Here is a 17,966-nt window from a genome sequence, read left to right as displayed (position 1 = left end):
CGGTCTATTTATAACTGCGGCAGAGAGTACATTGACCAATTCACCCACTGGTTAATCCACGCTGGGTCAAACGCTGCATTCCTATGGAGATTACACATATAGCTACAGGCCAGAAGGCCTGTTAAATCGAGAGCACAGAGAGTCTGGAGTATTGGGGAGAGTGTGTAGAGAGTAAGGCTGTCCTGGTAGCACAATAGCAACTGTGCCCTGGGTTCATATACCGTGCGTAATTCTCATTCACTGAAAGAGACAGTCAATGGCATGACATGATTCTAATGAGATGCATCATACGTATCTCCTCAAAGTGGTACAAATGGGACAGGAGAGCTCTGAGCTCAAGGCCTTTTCCGTCTGGTTGAAATTCAGGTATTCAGGATTCAGGAAATTGTTTTGTCTCAATAATTCCCCATCCTGAATCAAGTTAAGACTTAGAACAGAGGTTGACTTAGGTTGACATAAAATAAAATCAGTCTTTAAAAAAAAAAAAAAAAAAAACAGGTATTTCATCAAAGTTTACAGGTAGAGCAGAAATCAGAGACACAAAAAATCCAGACCAAAACCATTCAGTTCTGGCATGCAATGGTGACTTTAACATGCTAAATGAATCCATATGCTCTTATATATCGTTCTGTGCTGGTAGTGTTATTCCAACTAAACAAATCAAGCACTATGCCAACAACAAGCTGTGGGTTAGCACTATGCCAACAACAAGCTGTGGGTAAAATGCCCACGCCCTGTCGCCTTTGCTGAAGACACCTTCTATGCCAGATTCAACAGACCTGATTCTGTGGAGGAATGGGTCACATAGCTTTACCAGTCTCCATTCTACGAAAGCTCCTAGATGGACTGATGGGACGGATATTGAGGGAGTGGGCAACTCAGATGGTATGATGGCACAACTCTTCCAGATTTTTCTGGATGCCTGCTCTGTTCCCAGGGCATGGAAGGAGACTACCCTCATTACTGTTGCCAAGGCCTCATGCCAAAGTCCTGAATGATTTCAGACTTGTGGCAGTGGCACTCACCTCTACTCTCTAAAATGCATGTTGCAGAAGAACTCACTACCATAGTTGGAGAGGGTCTGGATCCGCAGTCCGCTTACAAACCAAGACGGGATGTGGAGGATGCCAGTCTAACTCCCTGGACACTGTGACTGTGCCACCTTAAATCTCAACATTCCTCAGGATTTCAAATCAAATCAAATTTCATTTGTCAGGATCCCTCCCACCCCTCCACTGATGTTTTGAGCTGCTACCATTAGGCAGAAGATACAGATTGCCTCTGGCCAAAAAGTCCCTACACAAAATGTTTCATACCAATACACACACACACACGCACACACACACACACACACACACACACACACACACACACACACACACACACACACACACACACACACACACACACACACACACACACAGACATGTTCTTCAATAAAGAAGATCAAAGGACATGTTGGCAATGAACAAAACTACATGATTGACAGATACCCTTTGTGCACTTGCCATTCCTTTCACCCAGGTTTCATTCCCAGCCTCGCAGGTCCTCTACAGCGCTGTTGAAAAATAAATAGAACACACACTGGAACACTCCCCTGTTGGGTTTCTGGATCAGACAGGTAGCTGTAAAGTAAACAAGCACTATGGAACATTAAAGAATGACAATTAAACAATGAAACACAGAGCTGCAATATTTATTTGCATTTCATTTGGCCTCCCAGTCCAGTATGATAGAAGAGGGCAATTTCCCATAATTGTCTGGTGTGAGCCACACATCTGTAGCTCCGTCACAGGCAGTAGATCCCAGCACCACCCCACCTGCAGACCCGATTAGATTTGTGAGATTAGGATTAAAGTTGTGTGGTGACCCTAACAGAACAGAGAGCGGAAACCCAGTGCATCCAGTCAAAACAATAGAACAAGGACTTGAGCAGGACGTCAATATCCCAGGCTCAGCATACAATAGCAGGCTTGTCAGGCATCTGTCAAAACATGACACCAGACAAAGGACTTATTATTGCCCCAGGCGAGGTCAGGCTTAATGGTCTCCAGGGTGGATTTTGTCCACCAGAGTGGGGTATTACGCAGAATGGGGCCAACACATGCACATTTTGCCCTGGTGTTTTGACAACGTTTGTGCAGATACCCAAACAGCTTACAACATGATTTTGAGTTAGCTGATTCCACCCCCAAGCTGTATGAGTTGATCACGTGGAGAGACAGAGGCAGTGAAGCCTCCATATGGCTTTATTGACCAATTCAATGAGAAGATTTACCACCTGCAGTAGATTCATTTACTCAGATTTATCTCTAAACCATATATTCAGAAAAGTCCCTAAATAATTGAAGAGTGTAGGACTAGTTGGATACACAATTACCAATCCCCTTGCTATATACAGTAACATATAAAATGGCCTTGTCAAGTCTCTCAGTGGTGACATTTCAGTTTTGCTCTGGGGTTAACCAGGAAGTGAAGGAGTGTAGACGATTCTTCCCCTGTGATGTTAACCCTTGCCTCCTATTGACATGACTTTCAGTCGTGCGAGTGAACCCAGAGTAACTGATTAGGAAATGAGGCCATGCTGACTCCCCAACTGCTCACCTAGTTCAAAATTCAAGAAGCACTGGCTAGAATTGTCTGTGTGTATTCAGTCATAATGTAAACATGAACTGTCTGGAGAGGAACAAACATACTACGAAAGCTTGTGGTCATATCCTGAGAACAGGAAAATCAATGCATTGATATAGATATTTTACCTACGCACTTCATGCAGCTTTGTCTATGTGTGTGTTCTCTACCAGATGTTTCCACGTGGCAAACTTCACTCCTTATCTGTGCCTTGTTTTCACAGATTAGATCAGTGGACCTTCATTCACAGGAGGACATTTTTGCCTATAGAATGGAGCAAGAGACAGTCATTGGGGAGTAATTTATTCTGTCCAACAAACAGTGAATGCTGCACATGTAAAACTAAGGCTGGAGCCCCCCCCCCCCCCAAACACACACACACACACACACACACACACACACACTCTCTCTCTCTCTCTATCTCTCTCTCTCTCTCTCTCTCTCTCTTCATCTGCAGTTTTCTCCAGTCAACAACAAAACACATACTGTATGCTTCGGTAATGCTTGTAAGATGTGTACAGAAACAGTGTAGCAGCATTGTTTTAAAAATAAAAGATGTTCCTCGCACTCAAATCTGAACATTTTCTATCGTCAATGCATGCGTTTATGAACTACATATATGTCTATACATTCACAGTGCGAGAGGTTAACGGGTTCATACAGCCACCCTCCCCCCCATGGCCAGCTAACAGCTGATGTAACCGACCTCCATTGCGGATCTGTGTTCTGCCTCGTTCCTTGAGGTCAGAGAGTACAAGGCTCGCCCATCCCCCATCCTCACACACACATACAACGCATGCACACGTCCCCTCCCTCCTGCGCCAGAGCACATACCATTGCCATACATTCAACTCAGTCCTGAGACTGACTGACTCTCCACAGTCAGCAGATTTCTCAGTGAATGTTGGTCTGCTGTTTCCCTTACCCTGTTAAATCCCCCAAGAAGGCCTGGCCTCTCTAGGCACCCTGTTGATGAAGTATTGTATGCATTGTCAGGGGATAACATTAAGATGTGTTTGGAGAGAATTAGTGGACAAAACAATTATGTGTTTAGCAACTGGTGGGTATGACACTTAGTTGTTGCGTAAGGTTCACAGAAGACTCAAGTGTCGGGTCGGCAGCATATACTGAGAGCTTCACTGAAACATCTTGTTCCTTGTTGAGAACACAGAGTGTCGCTTGCACATGACACCTGGGCTTTAGAGGGCTTTTCCGAGCCCTAGGTCTTCACCATTCAGTGCTAACTCCGCCTCTCCTCAAATACAGGGACACACGTACACACGGCATGTTACACCGGTCACACACCCATCTGAGGATGCTGTTGTTACGTGACACAACAGTAGTACATTGCCTGAAGTGTTGAACTTCATGTATGCAATACAGAGCTGAAGATTATACCTGAGCTGAGGATCTGTCATGACGATCTACTGCCGTAGGGGTCACATTTTACAGCAGGATTACATGGGAAGTGACCCCTATTGTTTAGCAAAGAGGACTTGTGAGGTTAACAAGCGTGTAGAACACTGAAGCATACCGTTTTATGGGGGGCCATTACAATGGGGACTTTTCAATGGACTAATGGGGAAGTAAAAACCCTTGCTCCCACCCACTGAAGTGACTACATGCAAATCACATGCGTTTGTCTCCTGGTTTTCCGTGTTCAAAACCTCATGGACATGCTACTCCTGAAAACCATGGCAGGGTGTTTTTAAAGTTCGGCTCATTGAGAAAGGAACATTATGTTCCATTCTGTAATAACTGTATTGTGATGAAGCAAAGGGCAGGTTCCCTCCGGCTAGTTTTCTTGTTTTCAAAAGGGATGATCCTGTCAAAGCCAATAACCATGACATGCCAACTGGTGCTAGAGCGGTACCGGGCCAAATAAAACAAGTACAGACAGTGGCTCGCTGGACAGTGCCAAACCCACACTGAGAGAATGAAATTGGTCACAGCAGGCTTATCCCAGTGCACACAGAGGCATCCTCCAACGAAGCATTTCTCTCCCTTTCTCATCACATTAGCCCATGCGAGAGATTCATTCATCTCTGCCATTGTAGTACAAACACAGACAAGACCAGTGATCATGATTTCGGAGGAGTTTATTGAAAGAAAAAAATCAAAACAAAAAGTTATCCATTGCTTACAATAACGGCAACATAATTCACTGAAGGGTCTATCAGCTCAGTGAACTCTATGACAAATAACTGTACATGTCATTGAGAACAGGATATATTCACATTACTCAAAGCCATAGCCTCCCTCTCCGTGCCAAATCCAGTACAGAAGAGAAAAACAAGAGGACACGTTCTTAACAGTGAAATGCAGAAGTAGAGAAGTACTACCTGGCCAGGTGTGCAGAGTAGGTAGGGTTGCATAGAGAAGAGGTTGGTTACAAGTGTTCAAGTGGAGTGTTATTTTTTTTTTTTGTAACAACCCAATGCCAAAATGGCAGAACTCCGCCCAGAACGAAATGATTCACAGATCAAATAAAGTCACAGACGAGTCTTTCCTCTAGCTGTACTGAAGCCATTACCAAAGAAAAATGATGAACGATGTCTACCTTTAAATTGTTCATTACTGAACTGCAATAACTGAGCAGAGACACCCCCCTGACAATATACACAATCTTGTCTCACACTTAACTTAAGTGTTTTCAACAGATCCTGTTACGTTCCTTCTTAACACGTGAAAGATGGGGTACATTTAATTTTGTTGTGTTGGTGCACATTATGCAGTAATGGTGAACACGTGTTGTAAACTGTGAGGAATTGATTACCAGACTATTCATAGGGCTTTAGGTCACAACTAAAACATAACGTGTCACAAATTAAACGTCTAAAAATATTACTAAGCCACTATGCCTTACAGGGTTCATGAGTGGTTTAGATTCCAAGGTAGCTAAGACGAATTGGATTTCACTTAGCAAGAACATATAAAATACTGGGATTAAAAAACATTTAAAAAATATTTAATACAAAATAAACGTTCCACATGCATCATCCATGAAAAACCACAATGAAACACGCATAAAGCTTGTTTTTGACCATGTCCATCTGCATCACATTTCAAAAGCTTAATCCCTAAATAATAAAAATAAAAAAAAATCAATTTAATATCAAGCGCATAATTTCCACACACAAGAACTAAAGTAATGGTCCCTTCAGCTCCCAGAAACAATGGAATCGCCAGTTGAGCAAACATGTAACTTGTTTCAAAGGCTCACTGCAAACAGAATGAAAACAGGTGAAACATGAGGTACTTACAGTGTATTTGCAGCTTACTCAGTATCAACATGACAGGGAAAAAAAGAAACATCACAAGAATGTTAGCACTACATAATTATATTACATTTAAATAAAACACTAAGTGTGCTTCAACTGAAGAGTTATTGTTATTCATGTTCGACTAACCGGAACTCTACCACTCTCACTATAACGGTCTCTCCTGATCACAAACAAATCTTTAAAAATGGTGGTCAAGAACAAGAATCTGTTTTGAAATCACCATGTTCTATGGTAAAACAAAAACATACTTTCAGCACTGGTCAACCTGGTTGAGGTTCAGCGGTAAACATAACCCGAAATATAGTTCTTAACCAAAGGAAAACACTGGTGTAAAGAAAAACAACAGAGCCTTCCCCAAAGAAAAGTATAAACGACTAAAACCGTGTGAAATTCAATATGCAACAAGTTTTAGGTAGTATTTTACACAAAAAAAGGAATACTGAAGTGAAATCCACCCATTCCCTTTCCAAAGCCGTTCTGGTCCATTTCGAACACATCTACCCATCTGGTTCCAAGAACAAATCACACATGGTCACGTGCAAGTAGATCAGGAGGGCATTCCCAGAATGTGGTTTAGTGAAAGCCCTGGCTACATGAACTCAAAGTAAGTGGTAAACCCTCTAATAGCAGAACACTGACTTTGAGCTAACTTTTTTCACTAAACCAAATACTTAAAATAACCCAATGAAGTTTATGGAGACAGCAAGCAAAAACACTGAGGTAGAACTACACAGACAACTAAAACTGACTGCAGACACAGGCACTGGTCATGATTAGTGACTTACACTGATGACAATCTGCACAATGGAATTATACACCGATGTGACATGTGCACATATTTTTTGTAGATAATGTCCATATTTGTAGTTGCAACCGTCAACACTAATATGAGGTATCTATAATGGAACCTTGATGCACTAGGGCCGAAGCAAAGCCAGAGTGAAAGTAATGAGAATGGTTGTAGAAATGGTTGTAGAAAGTCTACTGGTCTAAGCTGATAGCTAAGGGGAAATTTTGTGACTCATACATCCGTGTTCACACCATAAAAGTAGTATCTATGCAACAGATGATTTTTGCGATTGAAATTGCAATTAATCAGATTTAGGATGTGAAGTGAAATACTCCTATTTAAAAACAATAATAATCACAAATATTTCAAAATTGCGGGATGAAAGGAAATTGAAAGGGAACACGATTGTAGACATTTTAGACTGACATTAGGTAGAGATAATTATCTAGTTATGGTATTTAATGATTTGGGGCTAATCTTTGGCACTATATTTGAGACTCCTATGACAAGACAACTTCCCAGGACATCTGCTCAAAAATATGAGAAAAAAGACTTCTTATGAAATTGACTAAACGTTGATTTGTGTGCAGCTGACTTGATTAATTCACTCTGCCCTGTAACACTGAACACCAGAACCAACTGATTAGATCAGTCTTGAATGACAACTGATTTCAATTGGAGATCTTTGTCTCATTTGAGGCTGATCATTGATTCTGCTAATCTCCTTCGGAGCAATGACTCAATCAGCAGGACACAGAACGGGCGCGGGGCTGGGTATACTTCAAAGAAGGGAAAAAAAGAAGTTCTACACTCATTTACAATCCTTTAAAAAAAATCTCTTTGACATTTTAATATAAGGTCAACTGGCATCATTCGAAGGGATATTTCTTTGGGTGCCGAGATGAGGGTATCTCAGCTCAGAATAATCTCGTGATATCAGCTGTGGCAACCTTTGACCAACTGCATCTAAAAAATAAAAGGGTGTCTAGGAGTAACAAAAAAATGTGAATTTTTACTGCAAAAAGTTATCTGATTGGAGAAATGAATCAAAACGGCTAATTCACTTCCAAAGCAAGGTTAAAATGCAAGGCACGCAGGCTGTACGAAAAACGGGACAATTATGTGTTGATGTTGGGCGCTGATAAGAAAACATTCTGACACTGCAATTTTTGTCTTTACTGAATTTAAGGGAGGAAGAAAGATAAAAAAGAATCTCATGCTTCCTCTGATGGAAACAGTCAAAACATAAACCATAAATGGCTAATAATCAATTATGTCTGAGTTAAAAAAGGAGCTAATTTAACGCATGTATGTTTGTGTGTGTGTGTGTGTGTGTGTGTTGGGGGTGAGGTGAGATTCGTAAAGCTGTTAATAGAGCAAACAGCAGGGCGTGAGTTCTAAGCAAGGAAGCAGGTCTGACTACACAGAACGCCGCTGGCAAAACAGCCCAACCTGACATGCACCTGGCACATTCCTATGAATTCCACCACCAAACACAGCAGCAGGTATCACACGATCAAAATTAAATGGAAAAAAGATTTACATAAGACAGCCTCCGCAAAGCATTCACTGACCGTCAGGAAAAAAAATACAACAAAACAAAAACAAAAGTCTACAAGGTAAACCTCCAAACATTCCTCGAGTCAAAGAAAGATTAAAAAAAAAAAAAAAAAACTATCTGATAGCATAACAATAAAAACGGAAAAAGAAGATCCGTGGAATCTCTCATTTCGGAGGATGCTGAACCTCTTTTCTTCACATTATATCGATGGTGGTGATGGGGCTTCACAGTTTCAAAACAATAATAGCAGTCCCTTTGAAGAACAGGGCTCAGACAGGGAGGATCTATGGAGAGAGACAAAGAGAGAGAGAAGTAGACATGAGCATACCGTAGATTAAAGCATACAGTACACAAAATGCACATAACTTGATCATATTCACAAATGTATTGGTTGGAGGCGATGTATACAAAACATCAGTGACTTCAACAAAACTCTTTTTACTCCTTCTTACGCGATTTTAACTCCTGGATAATGCTTAGGTTCTGAAACTTTGCTTAATTATGTTATAGGTTTAGGTTATGATCGTTCCTTTGAACTGTTATTTCACACGGATTTCTCAATAAATCATAAGGCTATAATGATATGCAAACCAAAACAGTAAATGTGATACAAACATTCATGATGATTCAAGACATAACCACGATACACACCCCTCTCCAACCCCAGCAAGTGTCATCCTAAAAGATAAAGCCCCTTGAGTTCTCAGTGAAACAAAACTTCTTTTCGTTTCCCTATTCGCATTATAATACATGCAATCACAAAATTCTACTGTTCTATTTCACCGCATCCCCTTTCTTATGAGCCGAACCGTGGCTCAAAAATCAAACTAAAGTGTGGGTTAGGTGTAATCACATCCCTAATAAATCATGTCAAAAACATTGCAAAGTAGGATGTCTCACTGCAACACAAATCGTTGCCTTCCAAATAGAAGTATCTCACTCTAGGGCACAGCCACTCTAGGGGCAAACTAGCAAACTAGCAAATGTGAGCAGTGTGAGTGTGTGTGAGTGAGAGAGAGAGAGACAGAGACAGACACAGAGAGAGAGAGAGAGAGAGAGAGAGAGAGAGAGAGAGAGAGAGAAAGAGAAGGCATGGCCTCTGCCACCTCCACCATTTTGTGTGCCTGGTTGTGCGAGTTCCTCCTGATTTGCAGTGGCTGTGTTTTGGGAGGCTAGCGGGTGGGGGAGGGAGGGGGAGGGTGGCTAAATAAAGAGTGCACTGATGCAGGGATGGCGTGTGAGTGAGCGCGAGTGCTGCTCTCCATTGCATAACCCAGGCCACTGCTGCTGCTGTGGCTTAGGCTCAAATGGGTCACTTTGAGATATGAGGATGACGACCACACACAGTCACACACACACACACACGCGCAAAACACACCAGCAGAGGAGCCTGGGTAATGTAAACAGTGACCCGTGTGTGAGGACAAGGCTGACAACAAGTAAACAAACAAATAAGCCACCCCTGTGGAGTGGCATGACGTAATGCTGAAGCTGCAGCGCCGAGAGCAGCACCTCAGCCCGATGCCCGCAGCAGCCCCATCATGCATCTGCAGAGAGCCGCGGGCGCTGAGCGCTGAACGCTGGCCAGGAGAGGACGGGAGAGGAGCCAGAACACAGCGGACTGATCTGTCCCGCATGAGACTTCTCCAGGACATACAGATGGAACGGGGGAGAGAGAGACACAGACAGCGAAAATACTTCAAGTATGTGCTGAGTAAGATGCAGTAGAACTCTCTCCTGCAGTCTAATAATGGCGAGCGGCTGCCTGCACCACCCCCTAAAAGGGACACAGACATACACACATACATATACGCACACACACACACACACGCTCCCTGCAGCGAAAGCAGTAGCCCAGAGTGCATCTATGTCCACAGAGCGCACCCCCACCCCCGTCCCGAGAGCCTCCTAATGGCCCTAATGGCAACTCCCTCCTCAGACTGCACTTCTGAGGGAAAAGTCCTGCGGATTCCTCTACTGCTGAACAGGGAGTACTGCAACACACCGAGCATCTGCTTATGTTAAAGGCCATATCATGTGACACAGCAAACATGACAGGGGTCAGGGAGTTCAGACGCCCCCCCCCCCCATCCCACCCACGGTGCCATCATAGAAACATATCCCCTCTGGCACACACAGTATGCACACCAAGCACACTTATGCACCCAAACAGTCAGTTTCAAAATGTTTCCTCTTTTCACACACACATCGGTGAAAGTAACGCTTGTGAATAGAAAACACAAGCGGGGGTCATTGGGTTCATCTGTCCACTAATCCCGTTCATCTGTCCACTAAAGCCTCTGGCATACATGTCTTTTCTTACCTCTTCCACACGCACATTACAAACACACCCGCACCTCATCCTGTATTTGCCCAAGCCACAGTAGCAGTAGTAGTAATAGTCATTTTGGTCTGATGCCATATTAGCATCCATGGCTAAATGACAGGAAAAAGGCCCAGGGTATATACACAGTGTCCTGACACACCCAGCGCTGCTCCAATGGAACACTGTGTGCTGAACAGCTGCGCATTGACCTCCCTCATGTGCTGACCCTGTTCTGAGGACCTCCTTGTTGTTGCCCCCTGAGGATGTGTCTGTTTCTGTACCATTCCCCAACCTACATTTTCGCTGCCCTTTCTGGGGAGCTGCACAGTCCTTCGCTGTGCGCTTTCTGCACTCTGCGCGCTTCTTGTATTTCCTGGTTTTTCGCCTGTTCAGGACAGGTTCTAGAGAGCCGTAAAATCTGGTGTGATACATTCTGAGGAATATGCCGGTTCAGTGTCCTTGGTTATGAGGATGCAATCAGCTAAAGCAACTTCTTCTTTGACACTGAACCTCACCAATGTGTAAGATGACAGTGTGTGGAGGGCTACTTTAGAGCAGTATGCTGTGATTTATTTCCAAAATGGATAAATATCAAGTTTCATATCTAAAAATAGCCAAGATAAAGACAGCTGTTGGTATGAGTAAAAAAACAACAACAAAAAACAAATACATTTTCTTGCATGTTACCCAATGATCCACAGAAATGCATGGCACTTTGCCTTTCCTAGGAAACCACCAAAAAAGAAACTGTCTTTGTGTTTATCAGACAAGTCTGACGACGCCAGACAAGCAGACAGAGGCAGAGTGGGGGGAGGACAGAGACAGACACAGAGAGCGAGCGAGCGAGCGAGCGAGCGCCTCGTCTGAGCCAGTGAGCGGGAGAAATGGGGGGATGGTTGTGGAGGACGTGAAGAGCGATTCAGGGGAGCAGGCTTCAGACAGCTGTAATGTCCTCATTAGAGGAGAGCTGCTACCCCACCCCCTGTCAAGACAAAGGCATTCCTCAAGAAAGGCGCCTTTGCCCTCTCTTTCTCCCGCTCTCCAGTCAAACACTGACCTACGCATGCACATCTATATGTGTGGACAAACCACACTTTCTGCTGGGTTATACTATGCATTCAAATTCATTAAACAGACTAACATTTGTAACATTTGACATTGTAAACACAAGCTCACTATGAATAGGTATCTCTGTCTGATACATCTGAATTCCCTGCTGACTTTGCACTCAACATTCCACTAACTCTGCTTTGTTTACCCCTCTTAGCCAAAACCACTATTTCAGAGGAATTCAGATCACACAGCTGCTAAAAAAAAAAACAGATCCTCTTGCTGCCAAGCACATGCTGATTCATGGGATCCCACTTAATCTCTATTAAGACTCTGTCCAGGTGAATGACCTAACAATAAGGGATTCCCACTGAGCCACAAGGGACATCATGGTGAGATTTGGCTGCCTAAACACCTCACCAAGACCCTGTCGTGTGGCAGATCGTGCATTCTGATTCTCCCAAAGGTTGCAGGGAACCAAGCTAGAGAAGAGGCTGGGGGATGCGGGGGAGGGGGGAGGGCAACGAGTGCAGTTGTGTAACAGCTTTCCCAGCATGCAGTCGGGTAAACAAAAGGACCTCAGCTCAGGCAGTCATGCACACAGACAAGGGGAATGAAGGAACCCTACATTTGTGTGAAGCTTTCCTTATATTCAAATATAGTTTTTTTTGCAGTTCACCTTGGATTAATAACTCTAACGGACAATTGTGCACTGACTGAAAAATATTTTTCTTAGCATATGCGGTTTCAGTGTCTTGATTGGTACAACACAAAATAAGGCTACAATAACATGTGTCTGCATAATGTGTAACGATACAGTATGATCCATATCAATACCAGTCAACATTGACATGTCAAAGATTGATAGAATTTATATCAGGTTAGAATAAAGTTCATGGTTTTTGTAAGCATGTTAGTTAGATTTATCAATTCCAGCTGCGCTGCTGTAAAGCAAATCCTGAATGGACCTGAGCTGGTCTGCGTGCTCAAAAACGACATCAAACGAACACACGCACAGAAGCAGCTAGCCGGACCGATTAACGGACTACCTTCCCAGGTTTTCCATTTCCACCCAGTGATGCTATAGCCCACATCAGTGAGCATGCCCCCAACCTTCTCTGGTGCTCCAGGAAAATGTTTAATAACTTCCGCCATGCAGATTTCAAGTCAAATTTCATGTTAATCGTAAGCTAGATAGTTCCATAGTTTCAAACACGCAAACAAACCTAAAATCAAATGTCTCTTTACAGAGCATTGTATGGCAGATCCCAGCCAGTGGTTAATTAACAACATTATTGTGCAGTATTTTCTTTATCTGCAGTGCTGCTGCTAATACACTAGGATGGTAGTCACACCAACAACACTGACATGCAGACTTGTCTGAATGTGGCTGATCTCACCGTGGGTCAAAAAGGCTAGACTACCAATAAATGAATAATACACAATCCCATAACTAAGTCCAGAGCAGTACTAAAGCCTCAGCATGTCAAAACAGTACTTTCTTTATCTGCTGTTCAATTGCAGATAAAGAAACAAGGATGGCACACAAATCAGTTACACCAGTATTACATCACCTGACTTATGCAAGTTCAGCAGCATGATCCACTCCCACAGAGCAGAGCGCTCTTACCACTGACTGACAAGCCCCAACATATAGCCCTCTTCCCTCTGACTGACAAGCCCTAACGCATATTTGACTTAGGAGTTCCAGGTGGACGCTATAAAAAAACACACTTTTGACCTTTTGACAAGCTTTAGTGCAACATGCATACCATTTGAAGCAATATTACAGTGTTGATTGTGTATAAACCTCTTGTCAAAGCAGAAAACGGACTTTCCTTCATTACACATTCAAGTGGTTAAAGCTTGACACCTGGTCCTAAATGAAGCACTACTGATATCTCTACTTTTAGAAACACAAGGACAGAAGCAGGCTCCAATTTGTGACCTTGCAAAGCGAAACCAGTCGTTTCGGTAAAGTTTCCAAAATTATGTTATTGTGCTCACGTGAACGGCCATAAACTAAGCTTTCCAACAATATGTATATCGAGGGTATTACACACCTATCGCTAAGATAACCGCATCCAAAGTTGACATGGTTTTCCTGTCACGATATACCAGAAGAGGAGAAATCACGTTTTTCCGTGAAATTAGTTCACGATATGAAACTGTAGACTGTATACTGTCGAATTATGCGAAAACGTGAAATTCAACATTTTGTTTATTGTGGATTCTCTCAAAATAACGTCGAGCGCAAAGCAACTGATTTCGCTTTGAAGAGTCACATTTGTCTTTTTTTGCTATTCTCAGAGTGGTGGACTGAACTTATGACTCGGTCACAAGTAGAAAAACAAGGCCAAAACACATCTGTGAAAAAAAGACGTTATAATAAAAGAACATTGGCAAAGCGCTGAATTTCTTTTTCTTGTCTTTCTAAGCCATGTAACTGGCCACAAGAACTAGCAGGCATCCAAGAGCACAGTTAGAGTTTTGGACACATCACTAAGGTTAGCGCAAGTACCTGAGAGAGTCTTGGGGAAAGGCTGCGTAGCTGGGTAGGGGTCAGAGGTCAAGCTGCGCAGGTGACCTGCCCCACACGGCTGTGCAGCTCGAGCGCGTCCGGCCGGTCCTGCGGGTTGACGGCGAGCATGTCGCGCAGCAGCTGCCGCACGCCGTCCGACATGTGCGAGCGCCGGCGCTGCGGGATGCTCAGCACCATCTTGGGGTTGCCCAGCAGGGCCTCGCCCACGGGCACGATCTCGCTGCCCTGCCGCACGTAGGTGCCCAGCAGCTCGCGCTTGGACTCGGCGTCGATGAACGTGATGCGCTCGACCATGGCCCAGATGATGATGCCCAGCGCAAAGATGTCCGCCTTGGCCGTGTAGTGGCCCTCCCACACCTCGGGCGCCATGTAGAAGTCGGAGCCGCACGCCGACGACAGCCAGCACTTGTTGACGTTCACGCCGCTCTTGTTGACGCAGGTGGCGGCCGTGCCCGCCTGGCGCCCGGCGCCCCCCGCAGCGTCCCTCTCGTGCCCCGCCACTGCGCCCTGTCCGGCGGCGGTCAGCCCCGCGCACACCTTGCTGAGGCCAAAGTCAGCCACCTTGAGCACGGGCGTGCCCGAGCGCTCGGAGATGAGGATGTTGTCCGGCTTGAGGTCGCGGTGCACGATGCTGTTCTGGTGGAGGAAGGCAACGGCGCTGCTCAGCTGACGCATGAAGCTGGAGTTGGTGTGCGGGTCGGGCCTCCGCGACAAGATGAACTGGTTCAAGTCGCCGCCTTCACAAAACTCCATCACAAACCACAGGTAACAGGGCTCCTCTGGATAGCCCAAGACCCGCTCTCCTATATGGAAAAGCAGGTGAATGTTTTTAAATACATCGATACATTGATTAATCTATTAAACAGTTCTTTAAAGTGACCCGTGTAACATTCTATGTATTCCTGTAAAACCTCCGAACAGAAATGCATTTTACTTTAAACACACACTTGAGATCACACAGATATACTGTACGATGAACAGACCCAATACTCAATGGCTGCCGTAACGGCAAATCCACACACAGTCTTTCACTCAGATAAGTTAGAAGAACAGTCAAGAATGAAGGACTAAATGAACCCTGTGCAATGGTGATGACAAACACACATTCATCTGAGCCAAACAGCAACAGAAAGTGAACAGGAATAAGTACAGAGAACTATTTCAAAGAAAGTGCTCAGCACTCTCTATCCTTTGCCATGAGACATGAGAATACACAGGCATGCCATTTATTGCACAGCGCCCTGGGAGATTTTGGTGAAAAACCTGCTTGGGGCTGAGCTGAACGTGTTTTCAGATGGTGTTCTCATTCCAAACAATTATAGTCCATGATGAATGTGCACCGTTCCAAATCCCTGTACCTTTACACATGAATACAGTCACGGCAAATATGTGTGCCCGATTAGACCACTGGTCAAAAAGCTAGTCTACCAAGGATACAACAGCACGGAGTTCAAATAACTAACAAAACCTGGGCACATCCAAATAAACAATAAAAGTCAAACAAATGTGCAAACATGTTGGTCACTTGTTTCACATATTCCACCTGGAAGTCCATACATCAAGGTCACAGAGACCAAGATGATTCCATGAATCCAAGGATGATCAGAGCATCCTGACTACTGATTAAGCAATGATAACTCTTACATCATATGTTTATATCTTTGAATATTCCCATGTTTCAACCATTGATTGTCAATAACCACATTGCATCATGGCTTAGTGTCACACGTTCCAAGACAGATTCATTTGATTGTTTATACCCTGATACACATCATTATGGTGCATATTTTCAGTTAAATTTAAACTGTTCAAAGACGACATGGTCTGGAAAACAGACCACTGGGATAATGCAACAGTCATGCTGTTAGCTTAAATATCAGACATATACTTGGAGACAACTTTCCATATTAACATGATCGACAGGTCACTGTATGAGAAATGCTGAGCTCAACACATTGTCATGTATCATGACAAGGGAATGCTGACACTCAATTCAAAAACTCAAACGTGTGTTGTTTCGGGGAAATAACAGCATAGAGAAGTTCCTCGTCGTGTCAAAGCCACCGGAATACTGACTTTTTCATAAAAGAAAACGAGCAAAACAGGGTCAGACAGCCATTTTAGGCGGAGAAACACCCCTCATCTCACATACCGCTGGCTATGCGTCCATCTTAAAATGTCTAAATTACACCTACAGAAAAGGCCCTGCCAGCACCCCCATCCACGACTTATTCAGTTTAGTAAAACGTGGACTTTTAGGACACATTAACGATATTCGTTGGTTATATGCATGGCTACAAAATAGTAGACATATACTATCTGACCATACATCAATGCGAAATTTCAACAAAGAAGCGTCTTCAGACAACAAAGTAGCTATTCGACCATAACAATGCGCGCACTAGTATCAAAAATACTTTGTATCTAGCCCACACAAACATAGATCACATAACGCATGTCGTACAATTAGCAATGGATAAACAACAGAAGCTCAGTTTCCAGCTATTTGGAAGAAATCCTGACGAATAGTTTCGCTAAGCTCACTGTTCCTTAGCCTGACGTCAGATACAGCTAGGACATTCCATTTTGTAATTCCCTTTCAAATCTAAACTGCATAAACTAGTACCCTATAACAATAAAGTGTAGCTAGATAATCATAGATTGCATGTACTCTTGTATTATAATAGATCCTTGCCTTTCAATGAAGTCTCCACCAGCCGCAAATATTGCTTGGAATGCTTGTTCCCATGACTCATCTTTTGGGCCATGCCATTCCTTTGAAGTACACATTCTTCCAACTGGACCACATTCTCGTGTCGTTTTTCCAAACTTGTCAGTGCCCAAAATTCGGCCAATGCAAGCTCAACATTTTCTGGGGCATCACAACGAAGTTTCTTGATGGCCACTCTCGTACCAGACCTTCTGGCTATGGCCTCGTACACCACGCCATAACTTCCCCGTCCAACCTCACGGAGTAAGCTATAGCGCGGGGACATGACTCTTCGCTCCAAGTTCCCATTTTTCAGGTGTTCCAGATCTTCCCCCATTACATCGTTGTCATTTATATTTCCAACGCTCAACGACCGAAGCACGCTGGCGCTTTCCCTTTTCGTTGTTGCATCTTGGGAACCGGTTCTTTTACAGGCTCTCCGCGTTCGCCTGGGCGCATTGTCGAATGTATCCATGATGATTGCCTTTACGTTATGAACGACGGCTTTGAAAAACCGTCTCGCTCTGCTTTCATAACTCTTCGGTGGAGGGCAGCTTTGCCTTTGCACTGAGCCTTTCCCACAATGTATAGGCCTATATTTCTTCGAGTTTGATTGACAAAACCCCGCACTACACGTTTTAGGCCTGAAGCGCATGAAGATACTGTTCCGAGTAAACACTGAATGAAGGAGAGCTCGGCTACGACGAAACCATTTGATTATCCATGGGGGTATCTCCTAAGTGTGTAGCATTTTACTAGGTTTACGTAAGGCATACATTACGGTGTGCGACCACCAACCAACCACAATTGACTTCAACATACATTGCGTTTTACATTTCAAGACCCATATAACCTATTCAGAAGACCCTAAGCACTCACAAGAAGATAATATAAGGTTATGGCTAAAGATACTCATTTCAGAACATCTACTGGGAAATGGACAGCATGTACAGAGTGGTAGCCTACCCTTAAGTACTGATTCTAAACATGCAAACATAACAAAAAAATAACATAATGGACAATTATTTAGATTTGTATTTTAATCTATTTGTGGGTTTTTTGTATTATTTTA

At 43.6% G+C, this 17,966-nt stretch overlaps 1 protein-coding gene across 1 annotated transcript; it reads right to left on the bottom strand.

Annotated features, from left to right (window-relative positions):
• Window positions 1–4,712: 4,712 nt before the first annotated feature.
• stk35l (serine/threonine kinase 35, like) lies at window positions 4,713–17,530 on the bottom strand. Its single transcript, XM_062545639.1, has 3 exons — window positions 16,880–17,530; window positions 14,164–14,987; window positions 4,713–8,550 (listed from the first exon to the last, which is right to left on the bottom strand). Exons 1-2 carry the CDS (start codon window positions 17,367–17,369, stop codon window positions 14,212–14,214), a joined length of 1,266 nt encoding a protein of 421 aa, XP_062401623.1. The 5' UTR covers window positions 17,370–17,530; the 3' UTR covers window positions 4,713–8,550; window positions 14,164–14,211.
• Window positions 17,531–17,966: the final 436 nt, after the last annotated feature.

This window comes from Sardina pilchardus, chromosome 9, assembly GCF_963854185.1.
Source record: "Sardina pilchardus chromosome 9, fSarPil1.1, whole genome shotgun sequence".
NCBI classification, from domain to species: Eukaryota; Metazoa; Chordata; class Actinopteri; order Clupeiformes; family Clupeidae; genus Sardina; species Sardina pilchardus.
This window is presented reverse-complemented; position numbering and strand designations above follow the sequence as displayed.